The 27819-nt window shown below is 43.3% G+C and overlaps 1 protein-coding gene across 23 annotated transcripts in view; it reads left to right on the top strand.

Annotated features, from left to right (window-relative positions):
* The window catches only part of LOC453361 (calpain-3), a 144474-nt gene that overhangs the window by 87025 nt on the left and 29630 nt on the right, over positions 1 to 27819 (top strand). For 3 of the 23 annotated variants that reach the window (XM_016928022.4, XM_016928023.4, XM_054667441.2), the window contains exon 1: positions 4708 to 5364. The exons of 17 other annotated variants lie outside the window; for them this stretch is intronic. In XM_016928022.4, the coding sequence (XP_016783511.2) occupies positions 5056 to 5364 (309 nt within the window). In that variant the 5' untranslated portion in view covers positions 4708 to 5055. Of the gene's footprint in view, positions 1 to 4707; positions 5365 to 19235; positions 19783 to 27819 lie in introns of those variants that run through there. 3 more of the 23 variants (XM_016928027.4, XM_054667439.2, XM_063794809.1) reach the window with 1 other exon arrangement.

The following is a 27819-nucleotide window of genomic DNA, read 5'->3' on the forward strand; positions in this document are numbered from 1 at the left end:
GTTTTAAGAAAAATACAGTTCTGGAGTTTGGTCTGTGTGCAGAATTCCTTCACTTTGTCACATCCTTTTCACTATCAAGGCATCAAAATGATAAGCAGCAGAAACACAGTCAAAGCACCATAAACACTGGGAGTTGAATAGTTTTTAGCTAATTAACCACTCTGCCTGAAAGCCTTAGTAATGAGATTCCTAGGATTTCCACCTACCAAACCCTCGAAGGGCTACTCTAGACTAAAATAACTTCTCAGGCCATGGGGTAGAAAGCCATCAGCAGCTCCACTGGAAACAGGCTATCATATTAGCCACTGACAATGGAGGCCATATAGCTAGCATTCTAGGAGAAATAGCAGAGACATTGGCATCTTATATCAGATCTGCTTGTCTCATGACAAGCCTTGCTAAAGGCTATAGTGCCACACCAAGACTTGCCAGAATTAGACAGCTGCTACTGCTTTTTTTTTTTTTTTTTTTTTTTTTTTAATTGAGACAGAATCTCGCTCTGTCACCCAGGATGGAGTGCAATGGCACGATCTCGGCTAACTGCAACCTCTGCTTTCCGGGTTCAAGTGATTCTTCTGCCTCAGCATCCTGAGTAACCGGGATTACAGGCATGCGCCACCAGGCCCAGCTAATTTTTGTATTTTTAGTAGAGATAGGTTTTCACCATGTTGGCCAGGCTGACCTCGAACTCCTGACCTCATGTAATCCACCTGCCTCTGCCTCCCAAAGTGCAACAGCTGCTTCTTGACAGTTGTTTCCACCCAGGCCGACGGTATTAGATTGCTGTCCAATCAGAGCCAGGGAAAGGGGAGCCTGACTATTTACATGCAAGGATACAGAGATCTTATACCTAATTCACATCAATTAAATCTTAGTCAAGCATTTACTTCCAAGGAAATCAAGAGACCTGGAGTCTAGTTTGCTTCTACAGTGAACTGGCTGAGTGATCTTGGCCATGGCATTTGACCTCTCTGGGCTTTGTTAAAGAAAAGAGATAATCTCTAGCCTGGGTGCAGTGGCTCACGCCTGTAATCCCAGCACTTTGGGAGGCCGAGGCAGGGGTTTCACTTGAGCTCAGGAGTTCGAGACCAACCTGGCCAACGTGGTGAAGCCCCATCTCTACTAAAAATACAAAAATTAGCAGGGCATGGTGGCACATGCCTGTAATCTCAGCTGTTCAGGAGACTGAGGCAGGAGAATCACTTGAACCTGGGAGGCGGAAGTTGCAGTGAGCTAAGATTGCACCAGTGCACTCCAGCCTGGTGACAGAGAGAGACTCCATCTAAAAAAAAAAAAAGAGAGATAATCTCTAAAATTTTGTGAGTTTTCTGATACTTAACTTTCAAAATACAGCAGATATCTCAAGTTTCCTCAGTTGTAAAATGGACTTAGTGAAACTTGCAGAGTTTTTCTACAAATTTAAAATATCTTATGTGTACAGAAAGGGAAAAATAGTAACATTGCCAGGGAGAAACCCAGTAAACATCACTTTAGGCAAGTGATCAAAGTTGACATCACCTGTAATAAAACCTATCAATATCATGCGCCCCCAAATATGGTTTGAGGAGGTAGCCATGTCACATCTGTGACAGTCTTCCCCTAAATCCATAACCTCAGTCTAATCATGTGAAAAATATCAGAGAAACCCAAATTTAGGGTCATTCTACAAAAACCTGATAAGTACTCTTCAGAAGTGTCACGGTCATGAGAGACAAAGACTGTGGAATGATCAGAGACTGGAGGACACTATCTTTGCAACTCTTTTGTAAGTCTTTGCAACTCTTTTGTAAGTCTAAAATTATTTTAAAATAAAAAGTTGTTTAAAGGTCTCTGTGAAGTGGCTAGCTCCCAGTAGGCACTTAATGAATGAGAGGTATTATAATGATAAGCAAAGACATTGCTTCCATTAGTGTTAGTAATCAAAGAAATGCTTCTTGGTGGAAAAGACAGAGCCATTAGTTGGCAATGCTGTGCAGCAGAAACCATTCCAGCCACAGATATTACATGACCGTGGGTGAAATATGTTATAAAAACTAGTTCTTTATCCTTGAAGGGGCTTCTGGGAATTGAAATGTGCAGCTGTTTATGTGTTCATTATCTGCCCTTTGTTCATGGGCTCGAGTTGGACTTCTCCCTGATAGCATTGGTTTCCACAGCTGTGCCATTGAATAAACCTTGAGTTTGGACCTGTTCATCTGAGAGAATGTTTTATCCACAACAACTGACAGAGCAAAATGAATGGCACCTTGCCCTTTCTGTGTTTGATATGCTCACCCTGCTCTGACAAGAGGCTCACTGCTGTCACACACTTCTGTTAGTTACTCACAGATGGTGCTGGCTGAGACAGCTGAGGAAAGAAAGCTCAGTGGGTATGTGGCCCAAGACAGCTCCTTCGCCTGGAGCAGATCAGCAGAGAAACTTTGATTGCACTGGCAAAGCCAGAAGTGTAAGAAATTTCTCTTTGCATAGGAAAATTTCATTCACCAGATATATAACACGTATTTATTAAGGGCCTTCTAAACCTGAGAGGGAAATGGGAACCCACTTCCCAGCTCCACGGTCTTATGGGCAAACGGGAAGTTAAATAAGCAAAAACAATACAGTGTGGGTCAGTGCTCTGAATTTCAGGGTGGGATAGAATGCTAGGCTGGGACCCAAACTTATGACAGTGGGGGAAAGAAACCCCACCTTTGCTGTCTATGCCACTGGTGACTTTGAGGGTGGAAGTCAGTCTTTTTGTTGCAGGCAGATAGGCCAGCTTCTGATTGGAGATGCTGCGTACCACATGAGCCTGGGCAGATTATACCTATTCCTGTGCTGTCCACATAGCAGATATTCAGTTAATGCCCATTGAGTGAATGCTGATTTGCGTCAGCGAGTAAATGTAGCATTCGACCTGATCTAACTCCAAAGTAATATTAAATTCAGGTCTTCTCTAACAACACCATTTATTGAGTGCTTAAGAAAATCCTGGCACTGTGTTAAATGTATTACATAAATTATTTAATTGTTACAAAAACCTAATAACAGAATGACTGTAATTGTACCTATTTTATAGGTGAGAAATCTGAGACAGAAAGGAAGAAATAACTCACCTAAAATTACACAGGCACAGCCAGTAAGGGGCCAACCTAGACTTTGAACCGAGGTGGTCAGTCACCAGAGACCACTGTCCTCTATTCTGCCATTCCAAGACTAGTAAAAAGCCCTGGGCATTTTCTTGGAGGGACAGATGGCTAGGCTGATGGTTCCTGCAAGCCCAGACATAGAGTTCTTCAAAGCCGCAATCCCAGGGATCAGGAGGCTGATAGTACTCCCTATTTTACCTGTCACTTCCCACCTTCTTCCATAGCCTCTAATCTTGGATTATTGAGACTGGTCGCATGGGAACAGGCATGACTGCAGCCTAGGACATGCCTCCACTCTGCCATACTTGAAATGTGCTCATCTCCTTACAGCCCAGGGAGCAGCTATTGTGGGTAGAAGACAAGGTGGAGGCCAGGCAGGCACTTCCCTTCCCCAGAGCCACTTATGCTCTTATCTAAGAGCCCTGAAACCAGGTGTGACATCCCAGGGGTTGACAGACAGTCTGGTTCAGTATCTAATTCCAACTTCTGTCTCAGATGCCTAATGTGGCATGGCTGAATGAGTCAACATATAACAGTAAGTCCTCACTTAACATCATTGATAGGTGCTTGTAAACTGTGACTTTAACCAAAACATACCGTGTGCTGTAGGGACTTAACTCTTGTTTATATCAGTTAGCCTGGTTTCACTATACAGTACATCATTTTGCTTAAAGTCACAGCTTACAAGAACCTATCGATGATGTTAAGTGAGGATTTTCTCTGCTCAGGTGCACTTTTTTTTTTTTTTAAGACGGAGTCTCGTTCTGTCACCTGGGCTGGAGTGCAGTGGCGTGATCTGGGTTCACTACAACCTCTGCCTCCTGGGTTCAAGCGATTCTTCTGTCTCAGCCTCCCAAGTAGCTGGGATTACAGGCACCCGCCGCCACACCCAGCTTATTTTTGTATTTTTAGTAGAGACGGGGTTTCACTATTGTTGGCCATGCTGGTCTCGAACTCCTGATCTCATGTGATCCACCCTCCTCGGCCTCCCAAAGTGCAGAGATTAGAGACGTGAGCCACATGGCCCGGCAGGACCACTTTTTAGCAGATTCAGTCCCAGTGTTTATTTTGCGGATGGGGAGAGACAAGAGGTGGCAAGGTCAAGTATGCAGGTAGAGACAGGGATTTTCTCAAATGAGGACTCTGCTGAGTAGCATTTTCCATGCAGACATTTCCAATGAGCACTGACCCAAGAACATTCTAAAGATACCAAATCTAACATTGAATAATGTTCTGATATCCTAAAATTTTAGGACTAAAAATCATGTTCTCTAAAATTCACAGAATATTTTTGTAGAATTCAGTACCTCCCGTTCACCCTAACTAGCTTTTTTGCAATATTGTTTTCCATTCATTTGATGGCCAGTAGTTGGGTGGTCTGTATAACTGCCTACTCAATAACATGTCAGCAGTTCTCAGCTTCTTTCCAGTGTTCACCTTACTCAGATACTCCCTTTTCATTTTCTGGCAACACCAGCACTTCATGGCAACAGAAATGTCCCTAGCCAGGTTCTCCTCTCTCTACCATGCAGTCTCTCTTGCTCTCATACTCACAGTGTTTCTTCACATCTATTTTTAGTTTTCCTGGCTCAAGCATCTTCAGGCCACTGAAACACAACCCTCACTCTCTTTCTCTCTCCCTCTGGCATGCATGCTGCTGGTAGGAGACCCCAGGTCAACATTGCTTCAGAAATCCTTTAGCACTCATTTCTCAGGAGAACTTATGGCTTCAGAATCACAGCTCGGTTTTTAAGATGGACATAACCTGTACGACCTTCTGATGGGCTTTCAACTTCGAACTGGATGTGGACACTTTTCTCTCAGATGACAGAATTACTCCAACTTCCCCTTTGCAGTTGCTTCCTTTCCTTGAAGATAGCTGTATCTTATTTTCTTTGAAAAGCTTTTTCTTCCAAAGCCACTTGCCATGCCGACCGTCATTAGCGCATCTGTGGCTCCAAGGACAGCGGCTGAGCCCCGGTCCCCAGGGCCAGTTCCTCACCCGGCCCAGAGCAAGGCCACCGAGGCTGGGGGTGGAAACCCAAGTGGCATCTATTCAGCCATCATCAGCCGCAATTTTCCTATTATCGGAGTGAAAGAGAAGACATTCGAGCAACTTCACAAGAAATGTCTAGAAAAGAAAGTTCTTTATGTGGACCCTGAGTTCCCACCGGATGAGACCTCTCTCTTTTATAGCCAGAAGTTCCCCATCCAGTTCGTCTGGAAGAGACCTCCGGTGAGTAGCTTCCTGCTTGCTGGCTGGGTTTTCCCCCCACGGAGGAGTCCTCCCACTCAGCACCTCCGGCAGCTCAGCTGTGCACATGGGCACTGGGGGAAGGATCCTGGCAGCAGCTCTGCTGGGCTCTGTCTTTAAGTGTGAAGCAGGGAGGAGAGGAACAGGTCTCAGATATTTCACCAAATCTCAGCAAAATCCAGAGGGAGAGCGCAGGAGATGGGGCTGATTCTTATGCTCTGGTTCTTTCTCTCTGAAAAAAAAAAAAAAAATCTTGCTTTTTATAAAAGTGGGTGGAACTCAGTTTAATTCATCCTGTAAAAATAAATATTCCTTTCTCAGAACAAATTCCAGACAGCCCAGATCTACCTGTTCGTTTTAAATATCTTTCATCTTTGTAAGATTATTTCAGTTTCTCTGGCTAAAATCATGATGTTATTCTTCTTTAATTTACCAGTGGCCATATCTTTCTGAAACACAGAAACTCTAGAAAGAGAAGAGTCGTAGGCAAGGAATATTTTTTCATGCATAAAATGTTGGGGTTAGAGAGAGACCTAGCAATCGCTTTTGTCCACCTACCTCACCTCATAAGTGAGGAGTCAAGGCACACTAGAGTGAAATATATCTAGTGGGCACATGACAGAGCCCGGATTAAAACTTTCTGTTTTAGGAAACTCTCCCAGCCTCTGGGTTTCATTTATAGTGATCACCAGCAGGGAAATCACATTCCCCTGGCTCACCTCTCTGATCATCCCTCCAGTGTGACTCTTGGTCTTAATTCAAGAAATATTTATTGAGCATCTACTAGTGCCAGCACTGGGCAAGCAACTGCGGGGACAGCAGTGAGTAAGAAAGACCAAAATTCCAGCTGTCTTGGAACCTAGGGTCCTGAAGGGAAGATGGGCATTGAACAAGAGTGACATTGTCAGGAGACGATGTTCTGGGTGCCACGGGATCATGTGGCAAGGCGAGCTAACCTGGTCCAGGGAGACAAACCCTCCCTGAGGAAATGATGACAAGCTGAGACCCAATACTATTCATTAGCCATGGTTTTCTTTAACTTAAGGTGGGCCAGGCATGGTGGCTCACGCCTATAATCCCAGCATTTTGGGAGGCCCAGGCTGGAGGATTGCTTGAGCCCAAGAGTTCGAGACCAGCCTGGGCAACAGGGCGAAAACCTATCTCTTTTGTACTGAAAATTCAAAAAATTATCCAGGCATGGTGGCACATGCCTGTGGTCCTAGCTACTCGGAGGCTGAGGTGGGAAGATCACCTGAACTCGGGGAGTCGAGGCAGCAGTGAGCCGAGATCACGCCACTGCACTCCAGGCTGGGTGACAGGAGTGAGACTCAGTCTCAAACAACAACAATAACAACAACAAACCTGAGGTGGAGTACTAGACAACCCTGTATATTCCATAGGGGCTCTTCTTGGTTCTATGGTAAGGCCCATACTGTCCTGAAGGCCTTCAGTTTAGAAGATAACACTGCTCTGCTATCAGAGTAGTTGGACATGTCACAACCCCCTGCTGAAATATCTTCAGTGACATCCCTCTCTCGGCCCCCACTGCCTTCAGGACAAGTCCAAACTCCTTAGCCAAGCCATAGGCCCTTCTCAGCTGGTCCCTGCCTACCTGTCCAGGCCCATCTCCATCCTCTTTCCCCAGATCCTGACACACCAGCAGTGCTTGGACATTTAGGTGCTCTGTAGTTCCAAGTCTTCTCACACAGGAGGCCTTTGCTCATGCTGTCTGTCTGCCTGACATGCCTTTTTTGTTCCTATCTGAACCTCTGCTCAGGTGTCACTTCCTTCAATCTTTCTCATGACTGATTTCCTCTCACTGAGAGCAGAGATCCTTCCTGTTCATCTTTGAGGCCCCCTCACCAAGCTCAGGCCAGTCCCATAGTGGGTACTCAGCTGATGCTGGTGAATGAAAACCCACGCCCAAGGGCCTTGACCAGTGAGACAGGATAGGGCCTGTGTTCCCAGGCAGGGAGTTCCTAAAAGCCCTTTCTTGGGCCAGACATGGTGGTTCATCCCTGTAATCCTAGCACTTTGGGAGGCAGAGGTGGGAGCATCAATTGAGCTCAGGAGTTGGAGACCAGCCTGGGCAACATAGTGAGACCCTATCTCTATAAAAAAAAGTTAAAAAAAATAAAAGCTCTTTCTCAGAATGGGGAAAATTAAAACCTACAAATACTGTTTTCAGTGAAATCATTGGTGGACTTGAGTCTTCAAGCGAGACTTACAAATTAATAAAAATTCTTTAAGGGCCTGTTATGCTCTAGGTACTAGATTGGGCAGTGTCCATGTTTGAAATGAGGGGTGCAGAAGACTTGTCTGTTCTAAATTGTGCCCCCACCACCACCATCACCAACAACAAAGATCCTGGATTTTCCACTGTTTGAGTCACTAAAGGACCAGATAACAAAGGCCACTCTTGGATAAAATGCCCACATGTTCCCCTGAGGTTAAGATCACAGGAACACTGCCCATTGGGTTCACTAGCATAAATGAGAAATATAAAATTAGAGATGGTCAGAGTTGGAATGATTCTTGGAGAGGTGCTCCAGTGTCCTTGCTTTACAGGTGAAGTGATTAAGGCCCAGAAAGGGCAAATGACTTATCTACAGCCACACAAGTTGACTTGAAACTGAAAAACTGAAATGACTCCAGAACTTTCTGACTGTAAAGCACTTCTTGGAGACATCAGTTCTCCATAAACTTCTTCAGATGTAGTGACCTTTGCCAGCCCTATGCAGTCAGAAAAGACTGTGTCCTATCAGGAGAAGCACCACGCAGGCGAGTAAAGGCCTTCCTGCTTTTACTGTCTAAGGCACAGAACCTTTGGAAACCAATCTGAATTTTTTTTCAACCATCAAGTATTATTTATTATAATTACAGTGATAATGATAATAATGATAAAGGGAGAATTATTCCTGGCCAACTATAATTCTAGTTAAAATAGCATGCTGCACTTTCAGCCTTTCCCTCTTAAAAGAAAACAGGCTCTGGCCAACTGTTCCCAGCACACCTGTAATCTCTTCTCTCACTCACCAGTGCTACCTCACAGACTTTCTTCCTCTACTTGGGAGCATCATGCATTGAGTTTCCAGGGCAAACAATCTGATTCCTCTAGACTTTCCTTATATGATCTATTTCTAGGATCAGAAAGCAAACAAATTATTCAACACTTCTCAACTGTTAAGGCAAGTTTTCTTGATGACAGATCCCAGGGCAGAATAGAATGGCTTCTAGAACAGGGCTTCTGGGATGCTGGTGCCCAATATACTAGGGATAGGTTGGGGATGGGAGGGCAGGTCGTGTTTCATTCCATGGGGTGGAAGATTCAATTGCACCACACTCCTGGCCTGTCTCCTTCCCATGGTGGGTTTGTAAAGAGAACTTGACCTGTAAAGCCCAGTTCTTGGCTTCCGTCTTTCTCTGGGAAGCAAGCTGCCTGCAAGAAGCATGGCTTCTGCTCTCTGCCCTCCTTGCAGTAAGTTTTCTGGAGGCAAGTCCCCATGGGGAGTCATGCAGGAGTCCCTGGGCCACCTGGTAATATGTGGTTAACAGTAAAGATAATCGCTAATCTTGAGTGAGAACTCACCACATGCCAGTAACTAAATGCTTTCCATATGTTAATTCATTTAATCTTCACAACAATCCTGTGAGGAAGTATCATTATTGTCCCACTTTACAAAGGAGGGAACTGAGTCTCAGAGGGATTAAATAACTCGTGCCAGATCTCCCAGTTAGTGAAGGTTGGAGCTGGGATTTAAACCCACACAATCTGGTTCTAGAGCCCCAAATCTATCTAATTCTGAGATTTAGATGTCAATATCCATTTTTATTAAACAATAAATGTGGGATTTTGGACTCCCACCTGCCCTGCACTTTTGTAGTATTCCTTTATTGGCTCAAAACTCATGCATGGAAGTAAGGTGTCATTTATTGGGCCTCCTCAAGACACAACAGGCATTGAGTGACACCCCAGGGGTTGCCCCTGAAAGCAGCAGCCTCTATAAGTTGGAGATGGAATGGCACAGTGGCTAAGAGCCCAGGCTTTGAGGTCAGATAACCTAAGTTCGAGTCTGGGCCTGCTACCTAACACTTAGGTAATCTTGGTCACATACTTGCCCTCATTTTGCCACGGGTTCTCCATGTGAAAAATGGAGAACAACCATAATTGAAGAACCCATCTCTTAATTAATTGAGGATTAAATGAGTTAATGCAGGCTAAAGGCTTAAGACCAGCACATGGTTGAGTGCTCAGTAAACATAGACTACTCTTATTACTGCCTACAAGCAGCTATGCAGTCTCTTAAAAGTGGCAACATCATAAACATTTTTCCAGCTTAATTTGTGCCTATGACCAGTCAAGATATTAACCACAGCAATGTATTTGAGTACTTCATGCCTGGTCTAAATGCATCCATCCATCTCAGCATGAGGATGTGTGTGTGAATGCTGCCCTCATGGGCAGGGGACTGCTTGTCCTTTAGGGCAATTCTAGTTATCTACATCAAATATAAAATGTACGTTTGGTTGTGAAAATCTGAGTGTATCATAGAGCCAGGAAGGAGACTACAAAAGAGGGATCACACTTGGCTGGGAAACTTGGCACCTTGCTCAGTGATTGGCTTTAAAGGCTCACTGAGACCAAGTTGGTGAGCAAGGGCTTCGTTTTTCCCATCTGCATGTGCCTCAGTCATGCCAGGTGGAGAGTTCTTAAGCTACTTCTCTCTGATCTCCTGCAATTCCCAAAGAAGGGGCAACCTAGATCCCTGCTTCTTTTGGAGGGATGAGAAGTGAAGGGCCAGTTGCAGGACCTTGTGATGAAAAGGTATCTTGTCCTCTCCTCACCCTTGGTAACTTGGGATCCCAGAATTGCTCCACGGTGCCCTGCCCTGCACCATCAGCTCAGCTGGCCAGGGCTTCCAGCAGTGGACCCTGACAACAATGAGGTTCCTGGGCTCCTCCTGTCTCTGGTGCTAGGTGGAGTCACCTTTCTGTAAATTCCATGTTATTCCAGACCCACCCTAACCTAGAGCTTGGAGAAGGAAGGGCCCACCCTATTTAGCAGCTGGATTAACCCAGACTTCAGGTTAAACTTCCCTCCATCAGCATGGTCTCAGTGTTTCTTGGCTCTGCTAGGAGAGGTTATTTCTGCTTGGGCCTCCAGTTCACAGCCCTGAATCGGAGTCAAAACTGCATCAGTGATATACAGCCACCTCCAGCTTAACCTCCAGCTCTTTCCCTAGGAAATCCGTTCTGCCTTCCTCCACTGTCCTCCAAGCTCCTTGGGCTGATAGCTGGGCCTTGCAGTTTCTCATCGCAACCTTCTGCTTAGCTCTCTCCTCTATTTGCTGTTGGGAGTTGGGAGAGCTTGCCACCTTCCCACTTAACTCCAGATCCGGTGCCTTCTCACTTGCTGGTGGTGGCTGGAGCTCCAGCTATGGGTCTTTTCCCCTCACCTTTTCCCCTCACCTCTTTCCCTCAACTCCTGTCCCCACCTCTCTGTCATTACAGGGCCCCACCCGTTCCCAGCTCAGAGCTGGGTCTCCACTTCAGCCACATTTCTCTGGTGTTTGCCTTTCTTCCTGCCAGGTATTACTATCATACCCATATCCATCTGTGCTTTGCCCAGTAGTCCAACCTCACCCTTAGCCCCGCTCTTCTTCACTCCTGGGGCCAGCTAGTGCCCTCCACCAACACCTGGACCTGTGGACACCTCTTTCCCAGACAGATAGCAGCAGCCCCTTAGTCCTCTGAATAGATGACTTTATTCCTTGTATTCTGGTACACAGAAATCTCTTGAATTAGGCTTATTTTAAGAATAGAGTTTAGGTAAGTTTCCCAAGCTATAATTAATCATGAACCTTATTTTCCCAAGTCTAGAAGATTCTCAATACTAGTACTTTCTTGATCTTAATCAGAGGGTGTCCATGGAAGGTCATGACCATCACCCAGCTGAGTGCAGTAGAAGGAAGCTTTCTAATGTAAGTTGCATCACAGTTTCAGAGATGTGAGAGAAATTCAGAAATGTGAGGGAAATTGTGAAATGTAAAACGTGAGGGAGAAAAGCATTCATAATGGAAAAATAAGACAGAGTCCCTTCCCATCTAACTCACAACCCTGCCATCCCCAACCTATTCCTTTTCCCAGGCTCTTTCTTTCTTCCGTGCTGTCTATCGACATGGACCCAGCCACACCAGCTGGTTTTTGCTGCTTTCTGTATGACCTGGTCTCTTGCCCCTTCCCAAGGTCCTCATCATCCAGGCAGAACCAACTTCTTCCTTGTGCCAGGGCTGTTACACCAGGAGAAAAAAAAGTATGACATTCTTCAGGGTAGATCTTCTTACTACTGTGGAATTATTGTCAAGTCTTTAAATTTATTTCGCCAAATGTGCTCCCTTTCTGAACCCTTAACATGGCAGAAACATCTTCTCTCTTCTCGAGGAAAACCTGTAAGAAAAAATTAGAAAGATTATTATAATTACAGAATTACAATAATCTCTGGGGTGGGGGAAGGAGAATTAAGTATGATTGTTTTCGAGGAAGAAAAGAAAGAAAAACACCTACCCGTTTACTTACAAGAGGGAGGAGAGCTAGAACTGAAAGGAAAATGGAGTGGAGGAAGCAACAGGGCTTGTGACGACCCCTAACCTGGTGTTCTTCCTCTCCACGACCCGACCCTCACAGAATTCTTTTTTTTTTTTCTTTTTTTTCTTTTTTTTCTGAGACAGGGTCTCGCTCTGTTGCCCAGGCTGGAGTGCAGTGTCTCCAGCTCAGCTCACTGCAACCTCCACCTCCCAGGTTCAACCAATCCTCCCACCTTGACCTCTCTAGTTGCTGGGACTACAGGCATGCGCCACCACGCCTGGCTAATTTTTGTATTTTTAGTAGAGATGGGGTTTCACCATATTGACCAGGCTGGTCTCAAACTCCTGACCCGAGCGATCCACCGCCTCAGCCTCCCAAAGTGCTGGGATTATAGGCATGAGGCTCTGCACCTGGCCTCCCTCACAGAATTCTTTCCAAGTGCTTGTGAAACTTCTGAGGCAAGTGACTTGGTAGAGGGTGGAGGTTCCTATTTTGGTTTACACAAGCAGGGGTGAGCCAACACTCAGAGTGTGGAAAGCACAGGAGTGTGGGGAGAGAGAAGCACACAGAAAGGAGCTGCTAGGAACCGGCTGAACTGTGGTGGGAGTGAGGAGGCTCTGCCCTCTCAGAGGCTATGGAGTGGTGTTCAAGACTAATTCACAAGGAAGCCTGGTGCCTCAGCTAACACTGGGTGGCATTCTGCTGAAGAGGAGCTGACACATACTTTTCTATTTTCATTCAATCTTCAAGTTTAAACAATCACCATCAGAACTTTCAGAAGTGTATTATATACTCCAGAACACCAGGAATATAGTATAAAAGCTGCTATTTTTAAAATACCCCAGAGATATAGGACCAAAAATGGGAACTACTTTCAGCCTTTCCAGATGGATGGCTTTCTTTCCTGATATAAAGGTTTTAAAGAGAAAAGGATGGCTCCATCTCCTTGAGTAACCTACAGCTTGTAACTTTCACAGTCTGAACACTCATCCTTATTTCTAACTAGAATGTTTCCAGGTGAAAATGTAATATATTTTCTCTGGCTGTGACCCAAAAGACAGTGAAATAGAGTCAGCTGATTTTCCCTGTATGGTAACCCTCCCTATTTTTTTCTCTTTTTTTTTTTAAACAGAGATAGGGGTCTCACTATGTTGTCCACACTGGACTTGAACTCCTGGGTTTAAGTGATCCTCCTGTCTCAGACTCTGAGTAGCTGGGACTACAGGCATATCCTGTTTTTGAATCATGTCATCCCTCTTTTAGTTAATTCAGATCAGTCACAAAATTGTTCCAACTTTATGCCATGGGCATGGCTTTTCCAACATGGAGGACGTCAGTGCTATAAACCTTACACAGCCAATCCTTGTTATTTGCAGATGCCATATTTGCAAATTCACCTACTCGCTAAGGTTTGTCTCCCCAAAATTAGTACTTGAGGTGTTTTTGCAGTCATTTGTGGGCATACACAGAGCTGTGAAAAATCTGAGTCACCCCACATGCCTGTTCCCAGCTCAGGTCAAACAAGGCAACACTCAGTCTTCTTGTTTCAGCTTTGATACTGTAAAGAATGTCCTTTTCATGACGTCTTTAGTGCCATGTTTTTCTCATTTCTGTGCTTTTTATTGGTGACCTCCAAGCATAGTGCTGAAATGCTGTCTAGCGTTCTAGGAGGCTGTGGTGTGCCTCATGGAGGAAATACGTGTGTCAGATAAGCTTTGTTCACACACAAGTTATAGTCAGTTGGCTGTGAGTTCAATGTTATTGAATCATCAATCAATAAACAATAATTTAATGAATCAATATTAAATAAGGTGTCTTTAAGCAGAAACATCATAAAATAAGGCTCTGTATTGATTGGTTGATGAAAATGTGACCAGAGACTCATAGGACTCTAACTCTGTAGTTCCCCTAGGAGCAATGGTTCAGTATTTACTAATACAGTGTTCTCAGCAATATTATAAAACATAACTACCAAGAATAATGAGTATTGACTGTACTTCATTTTCTCTGTATTCTTAAATATTACAGCTTGAAACAATGCTCTATTAAGAATGTGGGCTGGGCGTGGTGGCTCACACCTGCAGTCCCAGCATTTTGGGAGGCCAAGGCGGGTGGATCACTTGAGCCCAGGAGTTCAAGACCAGCTTGGGCAACATGGTGAAACCCTATCTCTACTAAAAATACAAAGATTAGCCAGGTATGGTGGTTCGTGCCTATAGTCCTAGCTGTAAGAGTTAAAAAGAAAGAGGAAAGAAACATGAAAAATGGCTCAATAAAGACAGGTTTATTTTGGAGAATAAACCTGAGAGGGGCTTCTGGCCGATTTCTGTCAGGAGTACTCTCTCTTACAGACTAAGTGTATTTAAGGGTTCAGGGTGAGAGAGCCTATCACAGGCTTGAAATGCTTCTGTGTGGAGGAGAAGTTCATTGTGGGTTTGGAATGTCTCTGGTCGGAGGGGAGGTTATCTTGGGGCTGGCTTGTCTCTGGTCAGGGAGAGAGTTTATCTTACGGTTGGAATGTTTCTGGTTGGAGATGTCATTTGTGGTTTATGGTCATACTGACATTAGCCATTAGGCTGATGCCCTTTGGGTTGGATTTAGGCAGTTTTTGATCAAGGGGCACTTTAAAATGGTGGTGCTTGTCCAAGATGGTGATGCTCCTGCTCTGTCACTAACTACTTGGGAGGCTGAGGTGGGAGGATCACTTGAGCTACGGAGGTTGAGGCTGCAGTGAGCCAAAATTGCGCCACTGCATTCCAGCCTGAGTGACACAGTAAGACCATCTCAAAAAGAAGAAAAAAAAAAAGAATGTGATCAGTATGAAGTATTGCAGCATGTTTTAATCCATTGCAGTCATTCTTCTTTTTCATGTTCAAATTGTTCCATCTTTGGACAGTAGGAGCCCCTGTATGTTGCCTGTATCATTTCATGTTGCTCCATTAATCTTTTATCCCTTTCTTGTTTTCTGGCCACAACAGAATGTGCCACGCCCATCTTGTACATTTGTTGCCCCACAACTGGAATGAATCATTTCTTCAAGAAACCCAGTTCCTTTGGTCTGAAAGGGAGGGAAAGAAAGGGCATAAGATTGAGAGGACAGATGGCCACCAACTTCCTAGGACCCAGCACTTGGCCATTGCATCAGCACTTTCTTTCTTCTTCTTCTTCTTTTTTTTTTTTTTTTTTGAGACAGAGTCTTTACTCTCATTGCCCAGGCTGGAGTGCAATAGCGCGATCTTGGCTTACTGCAACCTCCATCTCCTGGGTTCAATTGATTTTCCTGCCTCAGCCTCCCAAGTAGCTGAGATTACAGGTGCCCGGCACCACGCTTGGCTAATTTTTGTATTTTTAGTAGAGATGGGGTTTCACCATGTTGGCCAGGCTGGTCTCGAACTCCTGACCTCAGGTGATCCACCTGCCTCAGCCTCCCAAGGTGCTGAGATTACGGCGTGAGCCACCGTGCCTGGTCTCACATCAGCACTTTCAAGTTGGAAGCTTTCTGTCCATACCAGACGGTCTCTTGCTCTAATGACCTCGTCCATGTGCCCCACTGCCTCTAAAATTAATACTGACTCCTGTGTATCTTCTCAGCCAGGAGTCATTTGACCTGTGTTACTCAGTTCTGAAAAGAAGAAATCCTAGGTTGGCACAAAAAAAAAAGTTACTCCATGCCAGCATGAGAAGAGAGGGAGGGGGCTGAATCACAGAAAAACCTAGGCTGTGGCAGGAAGCTCTCTGCTCCTAGTGCCTAGGACCCAGTTGTTTCTTCTCCCAGGAAAATTATATATCTTTCCAATGAAGCTGGCTCAGCGAGTGGTCTGCTTGTGATCTGCTTTAAGAGTGTTACCTTCTGTCAGACAGTTTACAGAGAAGTGAGGTCACTGTCCTAGCCACAGAGAGGAAGAACTGGGGGCATTGTGCAGAGTGGATAAAACAGCTAGAGTTAGAACCAAACAGACCTGGTCTGAACACTGACTCGGCCACTAGCAAGTCACATAAGTAAGTCACATTTTTTAAGTTTCGCTTTTCTCTTCTGTAATGAGGATAAGGATATTCCCATCATAGGGCTGTTTTGAGTGGCATTCAGCGTCCTAGTAGGTGTGCAAGGTAAGGTAGCAATTACTATTAGCATAGGCAGCAAAGGGTAGGAGCATAACACAATGATGTTATGACTTCATAACATCAGAGCACAGGCTCTGAGGTCAGGCAAACTTCATTCAAATCCCAGCTCCACCGATTAACGATGTGACCTCAGGCAAATTATTGACCATTCCGAGGTCTCAGTTTCTGCATCTGTGAGAAGAAAATGAAAATTCCTACTTTCATAGAGTTGTTGTAAGGATTAAATGAGATTCTATACATAACATAATACAATGAGTCAATAAATAATGATGATAGTAACTGAAAGGCAAAACGAGGTACCCATTTGAGAGCCAGCCTTCTGTCTACTCAGCAGAGAATCATGATAGTGTCATCACGGGGGTAGGGGGGATGGGGAAGGTGCATATGTTTCAGTGAAAGTGACAATTATATAAGTAACTTTTAGGAGCAACTTCTGTTATATTCTACAAGACAGCAGCTCCTCCTGGGGGTCATTATGGGGACAGAGCTGTAGACATCATGGTGAACAAATTAAAGTGACTCAGCAGTTTAATGCTGACAATGAGAGGGGCTGGGACAGAAATGGCCAAGAAATACAAGAAAAGATGCATTTTCCTAATTATAAATAAGGCAAAGCATCTTTTTTGTACACTTGTCTATTTCTCGATCATCTGTATTTCACTGTACATGAAACACCTGCTAATGCCTTTTGCTGATTTTTCTACTGAGTTGTCTTTTTCAATTTGAATTGTAGGCATTCTTTATATATCCTGGATACTAATCCTTTCTTGGTTAGATGTGTTACAGATATCTTCTCCCACCTTGTGACTTGCCTCTTCACTCTCTTAAGAATACTTTTTTAGGCCGGGCATGGTGGCTCATGCCTGTAATCCCAGCACTTTGGGAGGCCGAGGTGGGCAGATCACCTGAGGTCAGGAGTTCGAGACCAGCCCGGCCAATATGCCGAAACCACATCTCTACTAAAAATACAAAAATTAGCTGGACATAGTGGCGGGAGCCTGTAATCCCAACTACTCGGGAGGCTGAGGCAGGAGAATCGCTTGAACCCAGGAGACAGAGGTTGCAATGAGCCAAAATCCTACTACTGCACTCTAGCCTGGGTGACAGAGCAAGACTCCATCTTAAAAAAATTTTTTTAAAATCTTAAAAATTCAAAAAAAAAGGCTGTTGGGATTTTTATTGCAGTTACATTGAATCAATATGGGAAGAATACACATCTTGACAATATTGAGTCTTCCTATCCATGAAGCAGGGATGTTTCTCCATTTAAATAGGTGTCTTTTAATAAAAGTTTTATAATTTTCTCAGTGACATCTTTAACATTTTTTTTTTCTTTGAGATGGAGTTTCGTTCTTGTTGCCCAGGCTGGAGTACAATGGTGCACTCTCGGCTCACTGCAAACATCACCTCCCAGGTTCAAGCAATTCTCCTGCCTCAGCCTCCCAAGTAGCTGGGATTATAGGCATGCACCATAATGCCTGGCTAATTTTGTATTTTTAGTAAAGACAGAATTTCACCATGTTGGTCAGGCTAGTCTCAAACTCTTGACCTCAGGTGACCCCCCACCCTTGGCCTCCCAAAGTGCTGGGATCACAGGTGTGAACCACTGCGCCCAGCCTGCCTTGAACATCTTTTGTCAGATTTATTCCTAGGCATCTTTTAACAAAAATGGTTAAACAAAAGTCACTTTTTTTGTTGTTTTTTTTGAGTCAGGGTCTCATTCTTTCACCCAGGTGGTGGCTCACACGTGTAATCCCAACACTTTGGGAGGCCGAAGCAGGCGGATTACCTGAAGTCAGGACTTCAAGACTAGCCTGGCCAACATGGTGAAACCTCGTCTCTACTAAAAATACAAAAATTAGCCAGGCATGATGGTGGGTGCCTGTAATCCCAGCTACTTGGGAGGCTGAGGCAGGAGAATCAGTTGAACCCAGGAGGTGGAGGTTGCAGTGAGCCGAGATCGTGCCACTGCACTCCAGCTTGGGTGACAGAGGGACACTCCATCTCAACAACAAAAAAAATTATTTTAAGCTATTATTTACCCTGTAATGCCAAAGTCATGGTTTTGACCAGCCACGGTGGCTCACACCTGCAATCCCAGCACTTTGGGAGGCTGAAACGGGCAGATCACCTGAGGTCAGGAGTTCAAGACCAGCCTAGCCAATATGGTGAAACCCTATCTCTATTAAAAATACAAAAATTAGCCAGGCATGGTGGTGTCTGGGTGCCTGTAATCCCAGATATTTGGGAGGCTGAGGCGGGAGAATTGCTTGAACCCAGAAGGTGGAGGTTGCAGTGAGCCGAGATCATGCCACCGCACTCCAGCCTGGGTGACAGAGCAAGACCCTATCTCAAAAATAAATAAATAAATAAATAAGTAAAGTCATTGGTTTTCAACTTTAGTGGACATAAGACTCTCCTGGTGAGCCTATTCAAAATGCAGAGTCCCAGACCCCTACCAAATCCTCAGGTCTGGGATGGGCCCTGGGAATCTGTATTTTCAACTGGCAGACCAGATGATTGATGCATGAAGTTCAAAGATCACACTTTGAGAAGCACAGAGTAGACAAAGGCCATCAGGCATTCATGAGCAGACAGGGAGACTGGGTGTCCTCCTAGCGGGCAAGCTGCCAGGCCTGAGTTTCCTCCCATGTCAGCTCCCTGCTCTTACATTAGAGCTGCCTATTTAAGCACAGTGAAAGTTGAAAAGGCTGGGCTTTCTTATGAATATAATTCCCACATGACACACATTCATCTGCTTTCCCCATCCACCACATTCTCTGCCCTAAAGGTCCTGAATTTGCAACAATGGATATCTGCTTACTGCCACTGGGACCTACTCTAACAGGGACTTCCATCTGCAGTCAAGTTACCTACCCTCTGCATCATTTTCACAGATGAGAGTCCCTAAATGACTGGTCAAGGTCTTTGAGGGGTGGGCCAGGGACATCAGGAGTGTGAAGGCGTCATTACCCCCAAACAATGGCATGGAGCAGATTCCTCCTATGCATTCAGTAGCCTGTATAGGATTAGTATATCAGAAGGCCCCATGCTATAGCCCTTTGATCACCAGTGTCAAAGGCATGAACATCTTTTGCTGAGACAAAGTAAGCCTCTCTGTAACTATAGTAATATTTTCTTTTTAGAGGAAGAATCCCAGCAAGGGGTGATGAAGGTGCCCTAAAGGTCCTCAGACCACTGCAGTCTGTCCTGAGGCTGTCCTTGGAACTATCTCTCCGCTCCCTGGCTCCCTCTCACAGAGTTGCCCCTAGACCACGGGCTCAGGGGCCTCCAGTCAAAGCTGCTGACTCTGACCATGCATGGTGCTGCTGAGGTTGGAAGAGCTATATAGGCTCCAGGCCATTCACAAGAGGATTAGGCGTGGACTGAGGGTGCAGTGGGAAAGAGGCAGCAGGGAAGACCCAGCTCTACTCCCAGAGCATTCGCCATGCCCTACCTGCTGTCAGGATTCTTCTGTGACTGTGTGATCCAAGAGAGGGACAGGAGAAATGGAGAGGGCACCATCGCACAGCCCCTCAAGTTTGAGGGGCAGGATTTTGTTGTTCTCAAAGATGTCTGGCCCAGAAGTGCCTCTTTGAAGATTGTGTGTTCCTAGCAGGTGTTCAGGCCCTGGCCTCCCATGAGCTGAGCCACAAAACCAAGATTTAGGCCATCACATGGAAAAGGCCAAAGGTAGGGATGGAGGGGATGGGACTTCAGGAGCCAGCTCTTGGGGAACAAGAAGCCAAGTGGTCCAGAGCCTGAGGCCATGGATCCCTCCTCTGGACAATTGACTTATCAAGGGTCTCTTTATCCAAAATATCTTTCTGCTCCTTCCTGAAACTGGAGATGTTATTTTCTATTCCTGAGCTAGAGATTATTATAATACTTTATGGGTAAATATTTTTAGGGAGCTAATGCATTGTAATCGAATATCATGTCTCTCTTTTTTTTTTTTTTTTTTTTTTCTTTTGAGAGAGAGACTTGCTCTGTCACCCAGGCTGGAGTGCAGTGGCTTGATTATAGCTCACTGCAGCCTCAACCCCCCAGGCCCAAACAGTGATCCCACTTCACACCTCAGCCTTCCAAGTAGCTGGGACCCCAGGCATGTGCCACCACATTTTTATTTGTTTAAATAAAAATTTACTTATTTATTTATTTATTTATTTGTAGAGATGGGGCCTCACTATGTTGCCCAGGCTGGTCTCAAACCCCTCGGCTCAAGCAGTCCTCCTGCCTAGGCCTCCCAAAGTGCTGGGACTACAGGCAAGATCCATTTCACCTGGTCTCATGTCTCTTTTTCAGAGCAGATGTTTTGGGGTGGGAGAGTAGAGTGGTTAGAAGTACTAAGGGTCACAGTTTCAGGGAGAGTTCTGTGGAAGGTGGTAAACAGTAAAGAAATGGAAGGATGGAGACCTGCCTTCTTAATCTTTCACCTAAGGCTTGTTCATTCATGCGCTGTCGCTTCTGTTTAAACAGAAAGGTCCGTGCTGAGCAGCCAGACTCCTTACGGGATGAAGCAGTTTGTGTCAGGCTACCTTATGGCGCAACCGAGAAGCCCCTTGTGTCAACTCGAGTAGGTGAAAGTGCTTGGGAGTGTGTAGCACAAGGCCCTTCTTCCTGCTTGGAGAGGCTCAGAGCTCCAAAAAGGGTTCACTGCATTTAGAGCAGGCAAGAAACTCTCTAGACCAGTAGGCTCTGAGGAGGGCATATACAGCCCAGTAGATCTGCAAGATGATCCATTGGAGTGGATGAAAAAACTATTAGAAGTATTTATATCTATTTTTTAAATAAACTGTAAATTTCAGAATGGTTTTAGATTTACAGGAAAAAATTGTGAAGATGGTACAGAGTTCTCATATACCTTGCAGCCATTTCTTCCTATTACCAACATCTTGCATTAGTACAGTACATTTGCTACAATTAAATTAGCCAGTGTTAATATATTATTATTAGCTGAAGTCCATACTTTTCCTTAGTTTTTTGTCTGATGTCCTTTTTCTGTTCCAAGATCCCACCCAAGATATGACATTACATTGAGTAGTAACGTCTCCTTAGCCTTCTCTTGGCTGTGACAGTATCTCTGCCTTCTCTGGTGTTTTATGACCTTCACAGTTTTTTAAAGAGTACTGGTCAGGTATTCTGTGACATAATGACCCTCAATTGGCATTTGCCTGCGGTTTTTCTCCTTATGGGCTTAAGGGTTTGGGGGAGGAAGACCACAGGGTAAAGTGCCGTTTTTGTCACATTATATATCAAGGATGCGGGCAATAAACATGCCTTCTCATTGTGGTGTTGACCTTGGTCATGTGGCTGAAGTAGTGCTTGTCAGGTTTCTTTACTGTGAGGTTACTTCTTCCCCTCTTTTCATACTATACTCTGGAAGCAAGACACTAAGCATAAGCCCATACTTAAGCAAGGGGGAATTGTGCTCCACCCTCTTGAGGGCAGAGGATCTGCGTCAATTATTGGGAATCATTCTGCATGGGAGCTTTGTCTATTCTCCCCATTTGTTTATTTATTCAGTCACTTGTTTATATCAATATGGACTCATGGATCTTGATTTTTAAGTCTTAATCCAATACTGCTTTATTTTGTTGCTTAGGTTGTCCCAGCTTTCTTCACTGGGAGCTCTCAGTTGGCTCCTGTGTCTATTTAACATACCCTAATTGTTTGTGGGTTTTTTTTTTCCTTGAGCACTTTCTTACTTTCTGGCACTACCAGCTCATAATGTGTATCTCCTGCCCCAATCCTAGAATCAGTCATTTCTCCAAGGAGCACTGGTTTCTTTTATTGAAAAAGGTATTAGATATCAAGATCTGGTTGCTAAGTCTGCTCATTGCTACCGGAGTGTGATTGCTTCTGTTCCTCTCAGCTTGTAGAGAAAGGAGATACGTGTGTGTACTAAGCCAGCTATATACACATATCTATAATATTTCTATGTATAACCATCTCACATATCTGTAAATATTTCTATATAAAGCCATTTGTATCTACTAAGCTAAACATGAGTTCACACTGACATAACTAAATATTTTTTGGCTTAGTGTGTTAATATAAAAGGAATATTTTTAAATTTCGAATTCCAGTTGTTCATTGCTGGTATATAGAAAACTAATTGGTGTTTATATACTAACTTGGAATCTTGCAACTGAGCTATACTCACTTATTAGTTCCCAGTGGATTTTTTTGGGTCATTTGTTTGGAATTTTCTACATAGACAATTGTGTCATCTGTAAATAAATATAGTTTTTTTTTGTTTCCAATATTTATATCTTTCATTTCTTTTTCTTATCTTGTTGCATTAGCTAGGACTTCCAGTAGGACACTGAATAGGAGTGGTACAGGAGGACATCTTGCTTTGTTCCTAGTCTTAAGGGGAAAGCATCTAGTTTCTCACCCTTAAGTATGAAGTTAGCTGTTATTATTTTTGAAAGCGGATGATCGTTACCAAGTTGAGGACATTCTCCTCTCTTCCTAGTTAGCGGAGAGGTTTTTTTAAATCGTGAATGGGTGTCAGATTTTGTCAAGGGCATTTTCTCCATCAATTAATATGGTTATATAATTGCTTTTCTTAGCCTGTTGATGTGGTAAATTACATTAATTGATTTTTGAATGTTGAACAAACCTTGTACCTCAAATAAATCCCACTTGGTCATGGTGTCTGTTTATACATTGTTGTATTTGAGTTGCTCATATTTTGTTGAGGATTTTGCTTCTATGTTCATAACAGATATTGGTCTGTAGTTTTCCTTTATTAGAGTATCTTTTACTGGCTTGCATATTAGGATAATGCTGGCCTGATAGAATGAGTTAGGAAGTGTTCCCTCTGCTTCTATTTTATGGAAGATATTGTGGAAAATTCATATTATTTCTTCCTTGAATATTTGGTAGAATTCATTAGTGAAACCATCTGGTTCTGGTGCCTTCTTTTTTGGAGGGTTATTAATTATTGACTCAATATTCTTGATAGGTATAGTGCTATTCAGATTATCTAATCCTCGAATGAATTTTGGTAGCTTTTGTCATTCAAGAAATTTGTCAATTTCACCTGTTATCAAATTTGTGAGCATGGAGCTGTCCATATATTCCCTTATTATCCCTTTAATGTCCAAAAGTTCAGTAGTGATTGCAGGAGTCTGTCCTGCAGACCCCAGCTCGTGCGACGGATGAATAACGTACCAAGACACCAATATTTAGTGAAAGAGCAGCTAGGGGTCCAAGCCGCTCACAGACACTAAGGAAGGTGCTGTGAAGAGTCAGCAGCCACGGCCCTGACTAGCTAGCCCTGTGGGCATTTATTTAGCACAGTTTTAATGACAAAGGCTTTGAGTCAACACACCTGTGGGTAATTAATCTGGTTGCCCCCACCCCGGGGGGAGCTATCCTGCCATGAGTGATCAAAAGTTAGTTTTAGGACCACATGAGTAAACAAACTCTTTAGATAAACTCCTCTACATTCCTATGTATCTGTGCCCTAAGCTATTAAGTGGATTCGGCTGCCTTCAGCCAAACACTTTATGCAAACCTCTAGGCCTTCCAAGAGAGTTTGTGTTTATATCCTATAAATTCATCTTAAAAATTTTCCCACCAGCCTGACTGAACTCCCAAAAGTGATAACCTCTCCTTCATTTTTAATATTAGTAATTTGTGTTTTTTATTTTTCTTGTTTAGCATGGCTAAAGGTTTATCAATTCTATTGATCTTTCCAAAGAACCATTTTTGTTTTCATTGACTTTCTATTGTTTTCTTGTTTTTTATTTCATTCATTTCTGCTCTGATTTTTTATTGTTTCTTTTCTTCTGCTTGCTTTAGGCTTAAATATCTCTTCTATAGTGTACTAAGATAGAATATTGCTTATTGATTTTTCTTTTCTTTCTTTTCTAACTTATGCATTTAATGCTGTAACTTTCCCTTTAAACACTGCTTTTGTTGCATCCCACAAATTTTGATGTTATATTTTTATTTTCACTTAGTTAAAAACATTTTGTAAGTTCTTTTGAAATTTCTTCTTTGACCCTTGTGTTATTTAGAACTGTGTTGTTTGGTTTCCAAATAATTTGGGATTTTTCAACTATCTTTTTGTTATTGATTTCGAGTATCATTCCACTGTGGTCTGTGAAGACACTGTAGGCTTTCTATTCTTTTAAATTGGTTGCCGGACGCAGTGGCGCACCCCTATAATCCTAGCACTTTGGGAAGCTGAAGCAGGTGGATCATGAGGTCAGGAGTTCGAGACCAGCCTGACCAACATGATGAAACCCCGTCTCTACTAAAAATACAAAAATTAGCCAGGCATGGTGGCATGCATCTGTAATCCCAGCTACTCAGGAGGCTGAGGCAGGAAAATCGCTTGAACCGGGAGGTAGAGGTTGCAGTGAGCCAAGATGGCACCACTGCACTCCAGCCTGGGTGACAGAGAGGGACTCTGTCTCAAAAAAAAAAAAATTGGTTAAGGTGTGTTTTATGGCTCAGAATGTGTTCTATCTTACTGACTTGTTACCTATGAATTTGAGAAAATGGTTTGTTCTGCTATTGTTGGATGTAGAATTCTATTAATGTCAATTTGATCCAGTTGGTTGATAGTGTTGTTCAGGTCAACAATATCCTTATTGCTTTTCTGCCTGCCTGCTTGATCTATAATTACTGAAAGAGAGTGTTGACATCACCAACTATAATACTGGATTTGTCTATTTCTCCTTTCAGTTCTATCACTCTTTGCCTCATGTATTTTGACACTGTTGTTAGGTGCACACACATTTAAGATTGTATGTCTTCTTGGAAAATTGACCAGTTGACCTTTTCATCTATATGTAATGCCTCTCCTTATCTCTGATAATTGTCCTTGTTCTGAAGTCTGCTGTTTCTGAAATTAATACAACTCCAACTTTCTTTTGATTATTGTTAGCATGATATATCCTTCTTTATCTATGAGTTTTTATATTTAAAGTGGGTTTCTTGGCCAGGCTTTTGGCTCACGCCTGTAATCCCAGCACTTTGGGAGGCCAAGGCGGGCACATCACCTGAGGTCAGGAGTTTGAGACCAGCCTGGCCAACATGGTGAAACCCCATCTCTACTAAAAATACAAAATTAGCCGAGCATGATGGTGCATGCTTGTAACCGCAGCTACTCAGGATGCTGAGATGGGAGAATTGCTTGAAACCGAGAGGCGGAGACTGTGCCATTGCACTCCAGCCTGGGCGACAAGAGCGAAACTCTGTCTCAAAAAAATAAATAAATAAAGTGGGTTTCTTGCAGACAACATATAGTCGAGTCTTGTTTTTATCCACTTTCACAGCCTTTGTCTTTTAATTGGTGTATTTTGATCATTCACATGTAAGTGATTATAATATAGTTAGATTACTACCTACATGTTTATAACTGATTTCCATTTATTGCATTTGTTCTTGTCCCTGCCCCTTTTTCTGGCTTCTCTGATTTAAGTGAAAGTTTTATATTTTATCCTATTTTATCCTTTTACTTCTTCTTTTTTGTCTTTTTTTTTTTTTTTTTGAGACAGGGTCTGGCTTCTGTCACCCAGGCTGGAGTGCAGTGGTATGATGTTGGCTCACTGCAACCTCTGCCTCTTGGGCTCAAGCAATCCTCCTATCTCAGCCTCCTGAGTAGCTGGGACTACAGGTGCATGCCACAATGCCAAACTAATGTTTGTATGTGTGTGTGGGTGTGTGTGTATGTGTGTATGTATATATATGTATGTGTATATATATATGTATGTATATGTGTGTGTATATATATATATGGCCCCATTCTTCTCAGCTTCATGGAGTCTTGGCATTCCTGTGACACAGTTCAAACGGGGTCTCTCCCCCCACCTTCCCCATATATATATATATATATATATATATTTTTTTTTTTTTTTTTTTGTAAAGATGGGGTTTTGCCATGTTGCCCAGGCTGGCCTCAAACTCCTGAGCTTAAGCAGTCTGCCCACCTTGGCCTCCCAAAGTGCTGGGATTACAGGTGTGAACCACGGCACCCGGCCTTATCTCCTCTCTTGGTGTATCAATTATATTTATTTTTTCAATTCTAGTGGTCATGCTAGAGTTTCCAATATACGTTTTCAACCAAGTCCACCCTCAAATAACACTATACCATTTAGTTTGTACTCTAGGTACTTTATAACAGAGAACAAAGTATTACCATTTCCTTCCTTTCTTTGCTTATGACATTACTGTCATTTGTTTCTCTTATCTGTATGCTATAATTGCCCAATACATTATTTTTATTATGATTTAACTAAGTTACCCTTTAGATTAAGAATTTAAAATCAAGATTTTATTTTATCTTCATTTATTTATTTCCTCTCCAGTGCTCTTCCTTTCTTTATGTGGGTCCAAGTTCCTGACCTATATCATTTTTCTTCTCCCTAAAGAACTTCTTTTAACATTTCTTGCATGGCAGGTCTGCTGGCAATGAATTTCCTCTACTTTTGTTTGTCTGATTAAGCTGCAGAATAACAATATTAATAATATCACTACCAAAATAATTCCTGAAAACAGTTTACAGTCTTTCCATAGGCTTTCTTCTTTCTCCTTTCATTTAAAATGGTTTTAAATAGTTGTTCATTGCCCGAACACTATAGGCAATATATTACATACTTTACATCCTCCCTTTAATCTTCATGTACTTTGTTGGGTTTTTGTTTTTTCTGAGACACAGTCTCACTCTGTCGCCCAAGCTGGAGTGCAGTGGTGCGATCTTGGCTCACTGCAACCTCTGCCTTCAGGCTCAAGCAATTCTCCTGCCTCAGCCTCCCGAGTAGCTGGGACTACAGGCATGAGCCACCATGCCTGGCTAATTTTTGTATTTTTAGTAGAGACGAGGTTTCGTCATGTTGGCCAGGCTGGTCTCGAACTCCTGGCCTCGTGATCCGCCCACCTTAGCCTCCCAAAATGCTGTGATTACAGGTGTGAGTCATTGCACCCGGCCATCATGTAATTTTAAATCTACAAATAACGAAATACTGACTACTTATTCTCAGTCCTTATGTTAGTGTCCTATACCTGGTTGTCTGAAGGTTATTCTCTAGTATATTCCTCAGGAAGAGCTCATGGGAACAATATTCCCTGAATTCTTATGTATTAGAAAAGTTTGCCCACATCCCTTATTCTTGAAATGAATAAAGGAAGTCATATTGTATATAAATCCTTGGTTCACATTTTCTTTCCTTGAGCATCTTAAATATACTGCTCCAATTTCTTCTGGCATAAAAAGGCCTTGCTACTGGAAAGTCTGATAATAATCTAATGTTTTCCCCTTAAAAGTCACTTGTTCTTTCTCCCTAGATGTCCAAACAATGTTTTTTTTTTTCTTTGAATCCCAGTAATTTTCTAGAATGTATATTCATGTTGGTCATTCTGGGTCAATATTCAATTTGCCGTTTCAATCAATATGTAGTATTAAATATGTGTTTTTATTTAAGGAAAGATATTTTCAAATTATAGTGGGGTTTTTTGTTTTTGTTTTTGTTTTTTTGAGACAGAGCCTCACTCTGTCGCCCAGGCTGGAATGCAGTGGCGCAATCTTGGCTCACAGCAACCTCTGCCTCCCGGGTTCAAGCAATTCTCTCACCTCAGCCTCCCAAGTAGCTGGGACTATAGGCATGCGCCACCATGTCCAACTAATCCTTTTATTTTTTATAGAGACGGGGTCTCACTATGTTGCCCAGACTGGTCTCGAACTCCTGGCCTCAAATGATCCTCCCACCT

The sequence above is a fragment of the Pan troglodytes genome, chromosome 16, assembly GCF_028858775.2.
Source record: "Pan troglodytes isolate AG18354 chromosome 16, NHGRI_mPanTro3-v2.0_pri, whole genome shotgun sequence".
In the NCBI taxonomy this organism is placed as follows: Eukaryota; Metazoa; Chordata; class Mammalia; order Primates; family Hominidae; genus Pan; species Pan troglodytes.